At 50.3% G+C, this 12,402-nt stretch overlaps 2 protein-coding genes across 2 annotated transcripts in view; one reads left to right on the top strand and one right to left on the bottom strand.

The window, feature by feature from the left end:
* Positions 1–2,793, bottom strand: part of LOC134341384 (low-density lipoprotein receptor-related protein 1-like) — a 286,341-nt gene extending 283,548 nt beyond the window's left edge. The window contains exon 1 of the mRNA XM_063039246.1: positions 2,417–2,793. Within this exon, the coding sequence (XP_062895316.1) occupies positions 2,417–2,546 (130 nt within the window). The 5' untranslated portion in view covers positions 2,547–2,793. The remainder of the gene's footprint in view (positions 1–2,416) is intronic.
* A 628-nt stretch (positions 2,794–3,421) lies between these two features.
* LOC134341385 (probable ATP-dependent RNA helicase DDX23) lies at positions 3,422–11,083 on the top strand. The gene is made up of 4 exons (XM_063039247.1): positions 3,422–3,583; positions 4,833–4,898; positions 7,609–7,747; positions 8,328–11,083. Exons 1-4 carry the CDS (start codon positions 3,422–3,424, stop codon positions 8,540–8,542), a joined length of 582 nt encoding a protein of 193 aa, XP_062895317.1. The 3' UTR covers positions 8,543–11,083.
* The last annotated feature ends 1,319 nt before the right edge of the window (positions 11,084–12,402 follow it).

A 12,402-nucleotide genomic window follows, 5' to 3' on the forward strand; every position in this document is an offset into this window, starting at 1 on the left:
GTATTTTCCCCAGGGTAGGGAAAGAAAAACGGACCACCATCTATCGATCAGCACCTCTACTGTTGAATTGATATGTTGTGTTACAGCTGTACGCACTTGGAACTAATATGTGCTGCTACAAGAAGCATGTGGTTGAGCTGGAGAAGATGCAAACAAGGTTCACAAGGAAGTCAATGAGACCAGAGAGCTTGAGTTAAAAGGAGAATCTGGAGAACAAGACATTGGAGCTGCCTCAAGAAGGAAGCACCCATCACTAAGGACCCCAACCATGCCCTCTACCATCGGGGTGGAGGTAGGAACCTGAAGTCCTTCATTTAACGATTCAGGAACAAACAACCTCTTTCCCTTCTGAACTATCCATGAACACGACCTCGTTTTTCTTTGCCGTTTGCATTAGTTTGGAGTTTTAGCAACTTCAGCTCACTATTCTGCTCTAATATAAAATTTAATTATGTCTACATATGTAGCAGATATATATATCTTACTGCAACTTGTAACTTTTATACCTTGTACTGTACTGCTGCTGCAAAAGATCAAATATTCACACTATATGACAATGACGTGGGCCAGGCTGAACGGCAAGGGCCGAAGGTCCTGCGTCCCTGCTGTACGACTGAGAGAGAATCGGCAGACAAGTCCCTCGGAAGACATCCCACTTGCTGTTCCCCGAAATGTAGCGACGATGCCTCGGTGATTGAAGGCGCTCTCCCTCCCCCCCCCCCCGCCCCACTTCACTCACAGCCCGGTAGAAAATCTAATTTGTTCGTTCTCCCTCCCCCCGCCTTAACGCAAAGCTTTACACAACCCAGTCAGAAATCATGGAACAGGGTCCCAGCAAAGTTACTTGTCAAACTACAAATTAAACGGGACCACTGGTTGCATTATGGTGTGTATGTGTTTACATAAACACGAAAAATTAATCCTCCAATTACCACCACGTCCCAGAGACTGAAGAGCCGCCTGTCTGGGTCCCTGCACAGTGCGACTTTTGATTTACCGGGGGGGGGGGGGGTTAGATTAGCATTTACTTGCAAGCATCCAGGAACACGGAGAGAAAAAAACTCACCGCATATTTACAGAAATACAAGAAACACACGCTATTTCGCGTCGAAAATGTCAATCGATTACGTTAGGCAAATCGAACATCATGGAAACGGCCGGAATTAAAAGGTGTCTGTAAAAAGTCGAAAGCTTCCCAATCCGCTTCGTTTTTCTGCCCGAGCGAGTTCATGTTTATTCTATCGATTTGCGATTGCAACAGGATTTTGTTTTTCGCACTTTGATTCCTAGTATAAACGCCACGAAATGCGAAGGACACACAACTACTGCGATTTTTTTTCGCAAACTGAAAGCATTCAGACACGTTTAATGACACAAGATGATTTCCCCCCCCCAACAGCTTTTACTAATTAGGCAAAAGCATCGACTTTCCTTAACACTTGGCTTCCTGACCTTAATTTCCACGAGATGTTTACTGATTTTTCTGCTTCCTTGTTTTTGAAAAAAAATTGCAGCATTCCCGCAGATTGGAAAATGGTTAAGTATTGCAAAGGATGCAGGAGAATGGAAAGGTTTCTTGCATTTGAAAAGATGCAGGAAAGCAAGCAGTCGTTTTATACTGCGTTTAAAGGACACAAGGACTCGTATTTGGATGCAAATTGGAAAGGGTCGAGAGGGTTGAATTTGCGGAGGGTATGGTTACGAATAAACCTTTATTTGATAAAGCATTCAGGGGCACACGCAATCCAGAGAATGAAAATAGGTTAAAATTTATTTGTGTGCATTCCCATTCAAGGTCTAATAAAAAGTCAGGATGCAATTAAAGCAACGCAACTCCCACAAAATTTAACGGGAACCGCTCATTGTGTGCTGGAATGTAACGCCGTCCCTGCAAAATCGAGGGTAAGACAGCATGCACGGATGCAAATAAAAGCGATCGAGACCCGGAGGACCGAGCCGGGTCCGCTCGTCGCATTTTACCTTAGAATCGCGCAAAGATGCAACCTGGTACTTGCATTTTTAATTTTGTAAAGGACCGGTTTGGGTGCAAAGAAATTAAGCCAAATCTTCAGGATCGTCACGCACGAATTTGGGGAAGAGGCAAGCAAACCCGGCGCACTGCAGTGCATTTGGAAAAATATATATCTATAGACACTAACGACCAGCACCCACCCACTCACGACACGTTGCCCACTCCCCACATGGGGGGAGGGAGGACGAAAAAAAAACAAAAAAAAAACACCCCATCTCCTTTTTGCATTCTGCCTCCAACCAGCCAAAACAAAAGGAAAAATGTAAGGGCAAACGTTGCATGAGGACGAATGCAAAGCGGGGAGGTGGGTGATCCTTTGCATTTGCTCTTTGGCAAACGCGCGAGCGGGGAGGAGGGGTGGACAAATAATCCGCTCCAGTTTACCTTCGGCCGCGCGGGTGGACGAAAGATCTTGCGACGCCCCTCGCACCGCGCTTGCTAGCAGCAGCAGCAAAGACAGCCCGACAGGAGACATAATGCACGGAGCCAGGCGATGCACGGACAAGCACTGCATGGGAAGCGTCCTCGGACCGGCCCCGGCTCGATCGCACGGAGCTCCCCGGCGGGGTAGGGAAAGGGGGGGTGGGGTGAGTGGGTGGTCTCACTATGGTTTGGTCGACCCGGGAAGAAGCCAACCTCACATGAGGAGAAAGGCTTCGGAAAATTGGCAACAATCACTTTGCCCTCCCCTCCAAGCAGTTCTCAGACGATTTGCCTATAGAACTCCGACTCCAGGGACCCCCGCTGTCGTCGACGAAAATGGACGAAAATTGGCAGCAGAACGGGCTGGGCGGGGCTGGCAACTACGTAGAACCTTATTGGCCAAGGAAGGGAGCAGGGCACAGGCTGCGAGGAGGCGAAGAGTAGGCGGGGCCGTCGGCCAGCGTGCCATGGAGAGAATGGGCGGGAGGGAGACCCACGTGGGAGGTCGCGACGTCCTGCAATCGGGGAGCTCGGCGGCCACGGTGACGTCCAACGGGGGAAATATCTGCAAATCAGAGCTCGGGCTGGCACTCCCGACCAGCCCACCTGTGTAGGACGCATGCGCCCGGAGCACCACCGGCGGGATCCCGGCCGCGCATATACGACCCTGTCCCAGGGTGGGGGGAAGGTAGCTTTCCCTCTCGGCGCATGTGCAGTAGGCTCCCACAGGCCATGTGCTCGGAGATAAGTGATAAGATCCATTGATACCCACGAAGGTCGAAGCCAAGGGAAAAAGGGCAAAGGTCTTTGGCGTACAAGTCAAGAAGGTAGTCAAAGACATGCTCAGAATGTGCTGGAGAGGGGTAGAAGGAGATGACAACCAATTGCACAACAGGATCTCGAAGGGTCAGAGGTTCTTTTGAGCTTTCTGTCTCCCCTTGGCTGCAGGGGTGACGGAGTTATCAAATGTTGTCACAGACAGCGAGTTTGAGAGTCCAGGGCCAAGGAATCGAGGCCCACAGGTTGCCTGGCTTGATCCGGGGCTATCCCTTTTCTGTGGGGGCCCAGCTGCTCTCACCGGCCTGGAGACTCTTCCTCCTCATCATCTGTACTGACTGCGGCCGTCGGGTAGAGTGACTGGTTCCTCTGTGTCTTCCCTCTCGGGATCCCAGTACACAAGCTGTGTCTATCCAGGTGGTGTGAGTGCGTGTGTCAGTGGAAGAAGTGTGATTGCATTGTGTGTGTATTGCCTCTCACCATAAATGCAAGTCCTCTGCTATTAAACATTTCCAACCTGGGCAAACAGACACTGGTTGTCTGTTCAATCTTATAAACCTTTATCAGATTTATAATTCTTTAAATCTCAGCCTCTGCCGTTCTAGAGAAAGCACCCAGTGTGTCTCCGTGTTGTCTGTGCATACATGTCTGTGTGTGTTTGTACGTGTGTAGAGGACTATAGTTATGATTTCTGCATGTGCATATCCATGGGGCTGTGCATCTGGGCCATGCAAATACCTGTGTTGTGTCGGGAGTGGTCTCGGCCTCTGTAAGTGTCTGAGTGCTTGTCTGTTGTCTGAGAGTGTCTGTGTGCTTAAGTGCCTGTACTGATGATTGTGTACCTGAGCTGTGCAGGTTTTTAATGGTGCACGTCTCTGCCTCTGCATGCTGGTGTTTGACCCTCTTTCTTTGCCAGTTTATGGGATCTAGTCACCTCTGTCAGCACCGAGATTTGTCGTCTGTCCCTCTCCCGAGGAGGTGGTGAGGGGGTGGGACTTGATGCTCTGATGTAGCAGCCTCAATCATGGAAACCAGCCTCCCCTCCATGGACTCTTGTCTACACTTCCTGCTGCCTCAGTAAAGCAGTCAACATTATCAAAGCCCCCACCCACTCCAGCCATGCTCTCTTCTCCCCCTTCCCATCGGGCGGAAGATACAAAAGGCTGAAAGCACGTAACACCAGGCTCAAGGACAGATTCTACCCCACTGTTATCAGACTCTTGAATGATTCCTTTATACAATAAAATGGACTCAATCTCATTCTGATCTTGCAGCTTATTGTCTGCCCTGTACTTTCTCTGTAACTGTAACAATTTATTCTGCATTCTGTTATGGTTTTACCTTATTCTACCTCAGTGCACTGTGTAATGATTTGATCTGAATGAACAATATGCAAGGCAAGCTTTTCACTGTATCAGTAATAAACCAATTCCAGAATACCTCCCATTCCTGCCTGTGTCACGTGTGCCTGCTATCCTCCCTTCTGCCCAGACTGTGCCTGTTTGAGAGAGGGGGGCATGGCGGGGAGGGGGTAGTGTGGAGCAACTGGACATCAGCAAGCTGCCCACGACACTCACCCACCCTTGTGCTCTCCCCACAGGCACAGCCGCTGTCTCTCGAAGAGCTGCTGGCAAAGAAGAAGGCAGCAGAAGTGGCGGAGTCCAAGGTAGGAGTCATCCCCCTCCACCCACTTGTTTACAGCTCCTCCGGTTGAGTTCCGAGGGCCTGCCCCACCCACTCCATCCCCTTCCCACCCCTCTCTCTCTCCACCTGAGATTCAGCCCTCCCCGTCCTGCACCCCTGTGCTTTTCCTAAAGCAAAGACATTGCCAGGACTGAAGAGTGTGAGGCTGGAGATGTTTCTCCTGGAGTGAGGAATGACCCGGTAGCGGTTTATAGACCCGTGACAGGTGTAGAAATGGGGCGGGGGGGGGCGCTCAGACGTGTGGGTCATCACATTACAGCTGTACAGGGCATGGGCAAGATTGCACCTGAAGTGTTGTGGGCAGTTCTGTTCGCTTGATTTGAGGAAGGATGTCAATGAGCTAGAAAAAGTGCAAGGACGATTCACAGAGTCGCACAGAAACAGGCCCTTCAGCCCAACCGGTTCATGCTGACAAAGATTACCATCCAGGCCAAGCCAGACCCATTTACCCCTGTTTGGCCCATACCCCTCCAAACTCTTCCATGTATTGTACCTGCCCCAAGCACTTGCTCTGGCAGCTCACTCCATATCCGGACCACCCCTGGGCAGCACGGACGGTAACACAGCAGTTAGTGTGACACCTCACAGCGATCAATCGGGGGTCATTTCTGCCGCTGTCTGTAAGGTGTTTGTGTGTTCTCCGTGTGACCTCGGGGCTTCCTCGGGTGCTCACATTCGGTTAGTGAGATGAGTATGTTGGCGCCAGAAATGTATCGATGCTTGTGGGCTGTCCCAGCACATCCTTGGGCAGTGTGTGTCGTTGATGCAAACGATGCATCTTTCGATGTGCATGTGACAAATAAAACCAATCTTTATTTCTTTGTTTCAAACCATCTGTGTAAAACAAAAAATAAAATGCCCCTCATCACAAACAAGAGAAAATCTGCAGATGCTGGAAGTCCAAGCAACACACGCAAAATGCTGGAGGAACTCAGCAGGCCAGGCAGCATGTATGGAAATGAGAGGTTTAAAAGGGACCTGAGGGGTAATGTGCTCACCATGAGGGCAGTAGGTATGTGGAACGCGCTGCCAGACAAATGTGATGGAGTTGTACCACAATTGCAACGTGTACCAAGATAGATGGACACAATCAGGTCATGTTGTGGAGGCAGGGAGTCTGCAGAAAGACATGGACAGATGAGGAGAATGGGTAAAGAAGTGGCAGATGGAATGCAGTGTCGGGAAGTGTACGGTCATCCACTTTCAGAAGGAATAAAGGCACAGACAATTGTTGAAACGGAGCAAGTACAGAAATCAGAGGTGCAAAGGGACTTGGGATCCTTGTGCAAGATTCTCTAAAGTTTAACTTGCAGGTTGAGTCGGTGGTAAGGAAGGACATGTTCGGTATAGCTTTGAGGGCCGAAGGGCCTGTATTGTGCTGTAGGGTTTCTATGAAGGCAAATGCAATGTTAGAGTTCATTTTGAGAGGTCTGGAATATAAAAGTAAGGGGATGTCATGCTGAGGCTTGGTAAGGCACTGGTCAGACCGTACTCGGAGTATTGTGAGCAATGTGAGGAAGGATATTCTGTCCCAGAGAGGCTCCAGAGGAGTTCTACCAGAACGATCCCTCAGAATGAAAGGGTTAATGTACGAGGAGTGCTTGATGTCTCTGGGCCTGTACTCGATGGAGTTCAGAAGGATGAAGGAGGGAATCTCATTGAAACCTCCTGGATACTGAAAGGCCTGGAGAGAGTGGATGTGGAGAAGACACCTCCATCGCTGGGAGGGCCCAGGATCCAAGAGCACAGCCTCAGAACGGAGAGACGTCCCTTTGGAACTGGGAGGACCAGGAATACCTTCAGACAGAGAGTGGTGAACCTGTGGGATTTGTTGTCATGGGGATTGGTAAAGGCCAAGTCATTGGGTGTGTTGAAGGCTGAGATCGATGGGTGAGGGGGTTAAGGGTTATGGGGAGAAGGTGGGAGAATGGTGTTGAGAGAAAAATCAGAAGGGGCAGCAGACTTGATTGGCCAAATGGCCTATATCCACATCTCTATGGTATGGTTAAAAATTAATTTGGACAGGATGCAGTGGGAGTTACCGTGCCTGGGGAGTTAGATTTATAGGGAGAGAATGCCTGGATGGAGGGAGGGTTTCAGGGACAGAGGAATCTGAGGGGGTGGGGTTCAGAGGGAGGTCTGTAGAGGCAGTGGAGGGAGATAAGGAAGGGCTGAATTCCCTTAGCAGGGAGACCAATAAGCAGGGGTCAGGACATCCTCAGGTAGCAAGGAGGTGGGAGATAAAACTGGTCTTCCATTTCCCAGTACAGATATAATGGGCCAAATGGCTTACCTTAACACCAGCCACCCGCTCTCTCCCCTCCCACACACACATTTGAAACACTTCCCCACCCCAGACCTTAAACTCCCGAACACCTGTGGGCTTCAGGATGGCTGGCGGTTTGCCCGCGCATCCGGTACTCTCCCCTCACTCTGGACATCGACCCCCACCACACCCGCCTTTCCAGGTGCCCACACAGTCATCCTGGCGGTTTACCCGTGCACCCGGTACTCTCCCCTCACTCTGGACATCGACCCCCACCACACCCGCCTTTCCAGGTGCCCACATGGTCACTTCCCTCATTCCTCTGAGTGGTTGGGGTGAGGGGGTGGGTGCTCACCACTGCTCTCAGCCTGACCCCCACTCCCCAACCCATACCCTCTCCCCACAGCCCAAGTTCCTCTCCAAGGCAGAGCGAGAGGCGGAGGCCATGAGAAGACGGCAGCAGGAGGTGGAGGAGCGGCGGAGGGCCCAGGAGGATGAGAGGAAGCAGAGGAAGCTGTTCCAGGAGCTGGGCAGGAAGATGCTGCGTGAGTTATCATCTTCAAGGCCCTCAGTCACTCTTCCCTCCAGCTCCCAGGGTATATTGTTGTTCAGTCTATGCACGGTGCTCCCGGTGTGGGTCTGACCCAGGGATAGGGAGATGGGAACTGTGCACGGTGCTCCCGGTGTGGGTCTGACCCAGGGATAGGGAAATGGGAACTGTGCATGGTGCTCCCGGTGTGGGTCTGACCCAGGGATAGGGAAATGGGAACTGTGCACAGTGCTTCTGGTGTGGGTCTGACCCAGGGATAGGGAGATGGGAACTGTACATGGTGCTCCCGGTGTGGGTCTGACCCAGGGAGAGGGAGATGGGAACTGTACACGGTGCTCCCGTTGTGGGTCTGACCCAGGGATACGGAGATGGGAACTGTGCACGGTGCTCCCAGTGTGGGTCTGACCCAGGGATAGGGAGATGGGAACTGTGCATGATGATCCCGGTGTGGGTCTGACCCAGAGATAGGGAGATGGGAACTGTGCACGGTGCTTCCGGTGTGGGTCTGGCCCAGGGATAGGGAGACATGAACTGTGCATGGGTCTGAGTGAGCTTCCCTTCTCATCTTTTCACAGAGGACCCCCAGGAGCGTGAGAGACAGGAGCGTCGTGAGAGGATGGAGCGGGAGAACCAGGGCAATGATGAGGAAGGTGGGCGCCTGAAGATGCGTGAAGAGAAGGACAAGACCAAGGAACTGCAAGCCATCAAGGTCCCGTACACCTCGAATGGTGGGGTCTCAGCAGTCTGGTGGGAAGGGGTAGAGACCTGGGTCTGTGGTGGGTGGGTCTAATGTAGTTTGAACCTCTCTCTGCAAGGGATGGGAACTGTGACTCAGCTGCCACTTGGAACCCAGTGCTCAGGAAAGTTGGGGTGAACTGTGGGACTAGCAAGAAGGACAGCAGAGCAGCAATGGCTGGAGTTTCTGCGAAAAATGAGTGAAGTGCAAGACAGATATGTTCCAAATAAGTAGAAATTTACAAATGGGAGAAGGACACTACTGTGGCTGACAAGTGAAGTCAGAGCCAAAGTAAAAGCAAAAGAGAGGGCATACAAGGAAGCCAGAGGTAGTGGGGAGATAAAGGATTGGGAAGCATTTAAAAACTTCCAGAAGAAAACTAATAAGGTCATTAGGAAGGAAAGATAAATTATGAAAGGAAGCTGGTGACTAATATCAAAGAAGATACTTGTATGTTTTTTTAAGTATATAAAGAGTAAAAGAGAGTTGAGGGTAGATAGACCAATAGAACCAAATGCATATTTTGCATCAGTCTTCACGGTGGAAGATATCTGCAGTATACTGGACATTCAAGAGTGTCAGGGAAGTGAAGTAGGTGCAGTGAAAATTACAACTGAGAAGGTGCTCAGGAAGCATAATGGTCTGAGGGTGGATAAATCTCTTGGACCTGATGGAATGCACCCTCGGGTTCTGAAGGAAGTAGCTGAAGAGATTGCAGAGGCATTAACAATGATCTTTCAAGAATCGATAGATTCTGGCATAGTACCGGATGACTGGAAAATTGCAAATGTTACTCCACTATTTAAGAAGGGTGGGAGGCAGCAGAAAGGAAACTATAGACCTGTTAGTCCAACATCAATGGTTGGGAAGTTGTTGGAATCGATTGTTAGGGATGAGATTACAGAATAGCTGGAGGCATATGACAAGATAGGCCAAAGCCAGCATGGTTTCCTGAAAGGAAAATCCTGCCTGACTAACCTGCTGCAATTTTTTGAGGAAATTACAAGCAGGGTAGACAAAGGAGATGCAGTGGATGTGGTGTACTTGGATTTTCAGAAGGGCTTTGACAAGGTGTTGCACACGAGGCTGCTTAGCAAGATAAGAGCCCATGGAATTACAGGGAAGTTACTAACATGGGTGAAGCACTGGCTGATCGGCAGAAAACAGAGTGGGAATAAAGGGATCCTATTCTGGCTGGCTGCCAGTTACAAGTGGAGTTCCACAGGGGTCGGTGTTGGGACTGCTGCTTTTTACGATGTATGTCAATGATTTAGACTATGGGATTAATGGATTTGAGGCTAAATTTGCCAATGATACAAAGATAGGTGGAGGAGCAGAGAGTGTTGAAGGAAGCAGAGAAACTTAAATAGTTTAGGGGAATGGGCAAAGAAGTGGCAAATGAAATACAATGTTGGGAACTGTATGGTCATGCACTTTAGTGGAAGAAATAAATGGGCAGACTATTATTTAGATGGGAAGAGAATTCAAAATGCAGAGATGTATAGGGACTTGGGAGTCCTTTTGCAGGATACCCTAAAGGTTAACCTGCAGACTGAGTCAGTGGTAAAGAAGGTGAATGCAATGTTGGCATTCATTTCTAGAGGTATAGAATATCAGAGCAGGGATGTGATGTTGAGGCTCTATAAGGCACTCATGAGACCACACTTGGAGTATTGTGTGCAGTTTTGGGCTCCTTATTTCAGAAAGTATATACTGAGATTGGAGAGGGTTCAGAGAAGATTCACGAGAATGATTCCAGGAATGAAAGGGTTAACGTGTCAGGAACATCTGGCAGCTCTTGGGTTGTATTCCCTAGAGTTCAGGAAAATGAGTGGGGATCTCATGGAAACATTCCGAACGTTAAAAGTCCTGAACAGATTAGATATGGCAAAGTTATTTCCCATGGTAGGGGAGTCTAGGACAAGTGGGCATGACCTCAGGATTGAAGGACGTCCATTGAGAACAAAGATTCCAAGAAATTACTTTAGTCAGAGGGTTGGTAAATCTGTGGAATTTGTTGCCACAAGCAGCTGTGGAGGCCAAGTCATTGGGTGCATTTAAGGCAGAGATAGATAGGTACTTGATTAGCCAGCGCATCAAAGGGTATGGGGAGAAGGCAGGGGAGTGGGGATGACTGGAAGAATTGGATCAGCACATGATTGAATGGCAGAGCAGACTCAATGGGCCGAATGGCCTACTTCTGCTCCTATATCTTATGGTCTCATGGTCTTATGAATGGGCAGGAGTGGATACGGTCCAGATTGTGGACAGTGGGAGAGAATGGGAAGGGGTGGATAGGGTCTGGATTGCAGACGGTGGGAGTGAATGGGAAAGAATGGATATGGGCCAGATTACAGACGGCAGGATTGAATGGGAAGGGGTGGATAGGGTCCGGATTGCAGACTGTGGGAGAGAATGGGAAGGGGCAGATACAGGCCAGATTGCAGACAGCAGGAGTGATGGGCAGGGGTGGATACGGTCCAGATTGCGGATGCTGGGAGTGAATGGGAAGGGGCAGATACAGGCCAGATTGTGGATGGCGGAAGTGGATGGGCAGGGGTGGACATGGTCCAGATTGTGGACAGTGGGAGTGAATGGGAAGGGGCAGACGTAGTCTGGATCAACGGATGGGGGGAGTGAAGGGGAAGGGTGGATGCAGTCTGGTTTGTGGACAATGGGAATGATGGGAAAGGTTGGAAACAAGCTTGATTGTGTTAGGTGGGAGTGAATGGGCGGGGGTGGATACGGGCTGGATTGCAGATGGTTGGTGGAAATGGGATGGGGTGGATACGGGCTAGATTGTGGACAGTGTGAGTGAAGGAGAATTGGTGGATACGGACCAGATTACAGACAGCGTGTGTGTACGGGAAGGGGTGGACACAGGCTGGATTGCGGACGATGGGAGTGAATGGGAGGTGAAGAAGTTTGTAGGTGAGTGGGTCGGGAGTGAGAGTTGGGAGGGATTGTATGAAAGTAAGGTGAAGGAGTCTGAGGGAGAGGACAGTGTCAGGGAGTGGCAGAGTGTGAGGGAGTTGGGGAGACTGAGAGGGAGGGTGGATAGTGTCAAGGGTGAGAGATTGAGGAGGGAGAGTGTGGGGGAGGGATAGAGTATGAGGGTGGGGGTGAGTTTGAGTGGGAGAACGTGAGGGAGAGCAGAGTGAAGGAGAGCGTGGAATTGGGGGAGGGGGAATATTGGGGATTAAGCGAGAGAGCAGGAGGCAAGGTCGAGATGGAAATGGGGCTGGAGAAGATATTGGGAAGAACTCATGAATAGAACGCTTAATGCTCAGAGGCATTGCCTGAACTTTATTGTGCAAATATATTTGCCAAAATGCATAAATGCCTGCAATAAACTGCACAAGCAATATCCAATCTTGTCCTGAGGAGATCCAATTATTTACATCAAAGCCACAGAGAGCAAACGGCAGACGGTCCCAGCACAGCTTAAACAAACACAGTGACGGTGTCATCATCTCCTCCTCCCTCCTGAGGGTGGATTTGTCCTGTGCGAGGAGGGTGACGTTGGAGAGGGGTATCACGGGGATTTGCCCTCCTCGCCAAAGATGGCATCACACTCCAGCAGCACCAGCTCGACGATCTGGTTGTGGTAAACCATCAGGAAGGGCATACCCAGGGCCTCCCTCTCTGATCTCAGCAGCGTGGGTCCAAACACGATGGAGAGGCTCTGAGCTGTCATCCGGTTCCATTGGGTGTGCTCGACCACGCTGAGGGATCGAAGGGGTGGAGAGAGGGAGGAAGTGAGCAGGTAGACAGGGAGGGATTGGGTAGAGAGGGAGGGAGAGGTACAGATAGAGAAGGAGGAAGAGGGAGGGGGAGAGGGGGCAAAAGAGTAAAGAGAGAGAGGAAGGGGAGAGAGTGAAAGAGAGGGAAAGGGAATGTGGGTGAGAGAGGAG

Source organism: Mobula hypostoma (assembly GCF_963921235.1).
Source record: "Mobula hypostoma chromosome X1 unlocalized genomic scaffold, sMobHyp1.1 SUPER_X1_unloc_1, whole genome shotgun sequence".
Taxonomy (NCBI): Eukaryota; Metazoa; Chordata; class Chondrichthyes; order Myliobatiformes; family Myliobatidae; genus Mobula; species Mobula hypostoma.

Coding starts and splice junctions, on each gene's coding strand:
- LOC134341385 (XM_063039247.1), top strand. CDS start 3,422: ATGTTGTCACAGACAGCGAGTTTGAGAGTCCAGGGCCAAGGAATCGAG. Junction 4,899..7,608: donor CAGAAGTGGCGGAGTCCAAG/GTAGGAGTCATC, acceptor CTCTCCCCACAG/CCCAAGTTCCTCTCCAAGGC. Junction 7,748..8,327: donor GCTGGGCAGGAAGATGCTGC/GTGAGTTATCAT, acceptor ATCTTTTCACAG/AGGACCCCCAGGAGCGTGAG.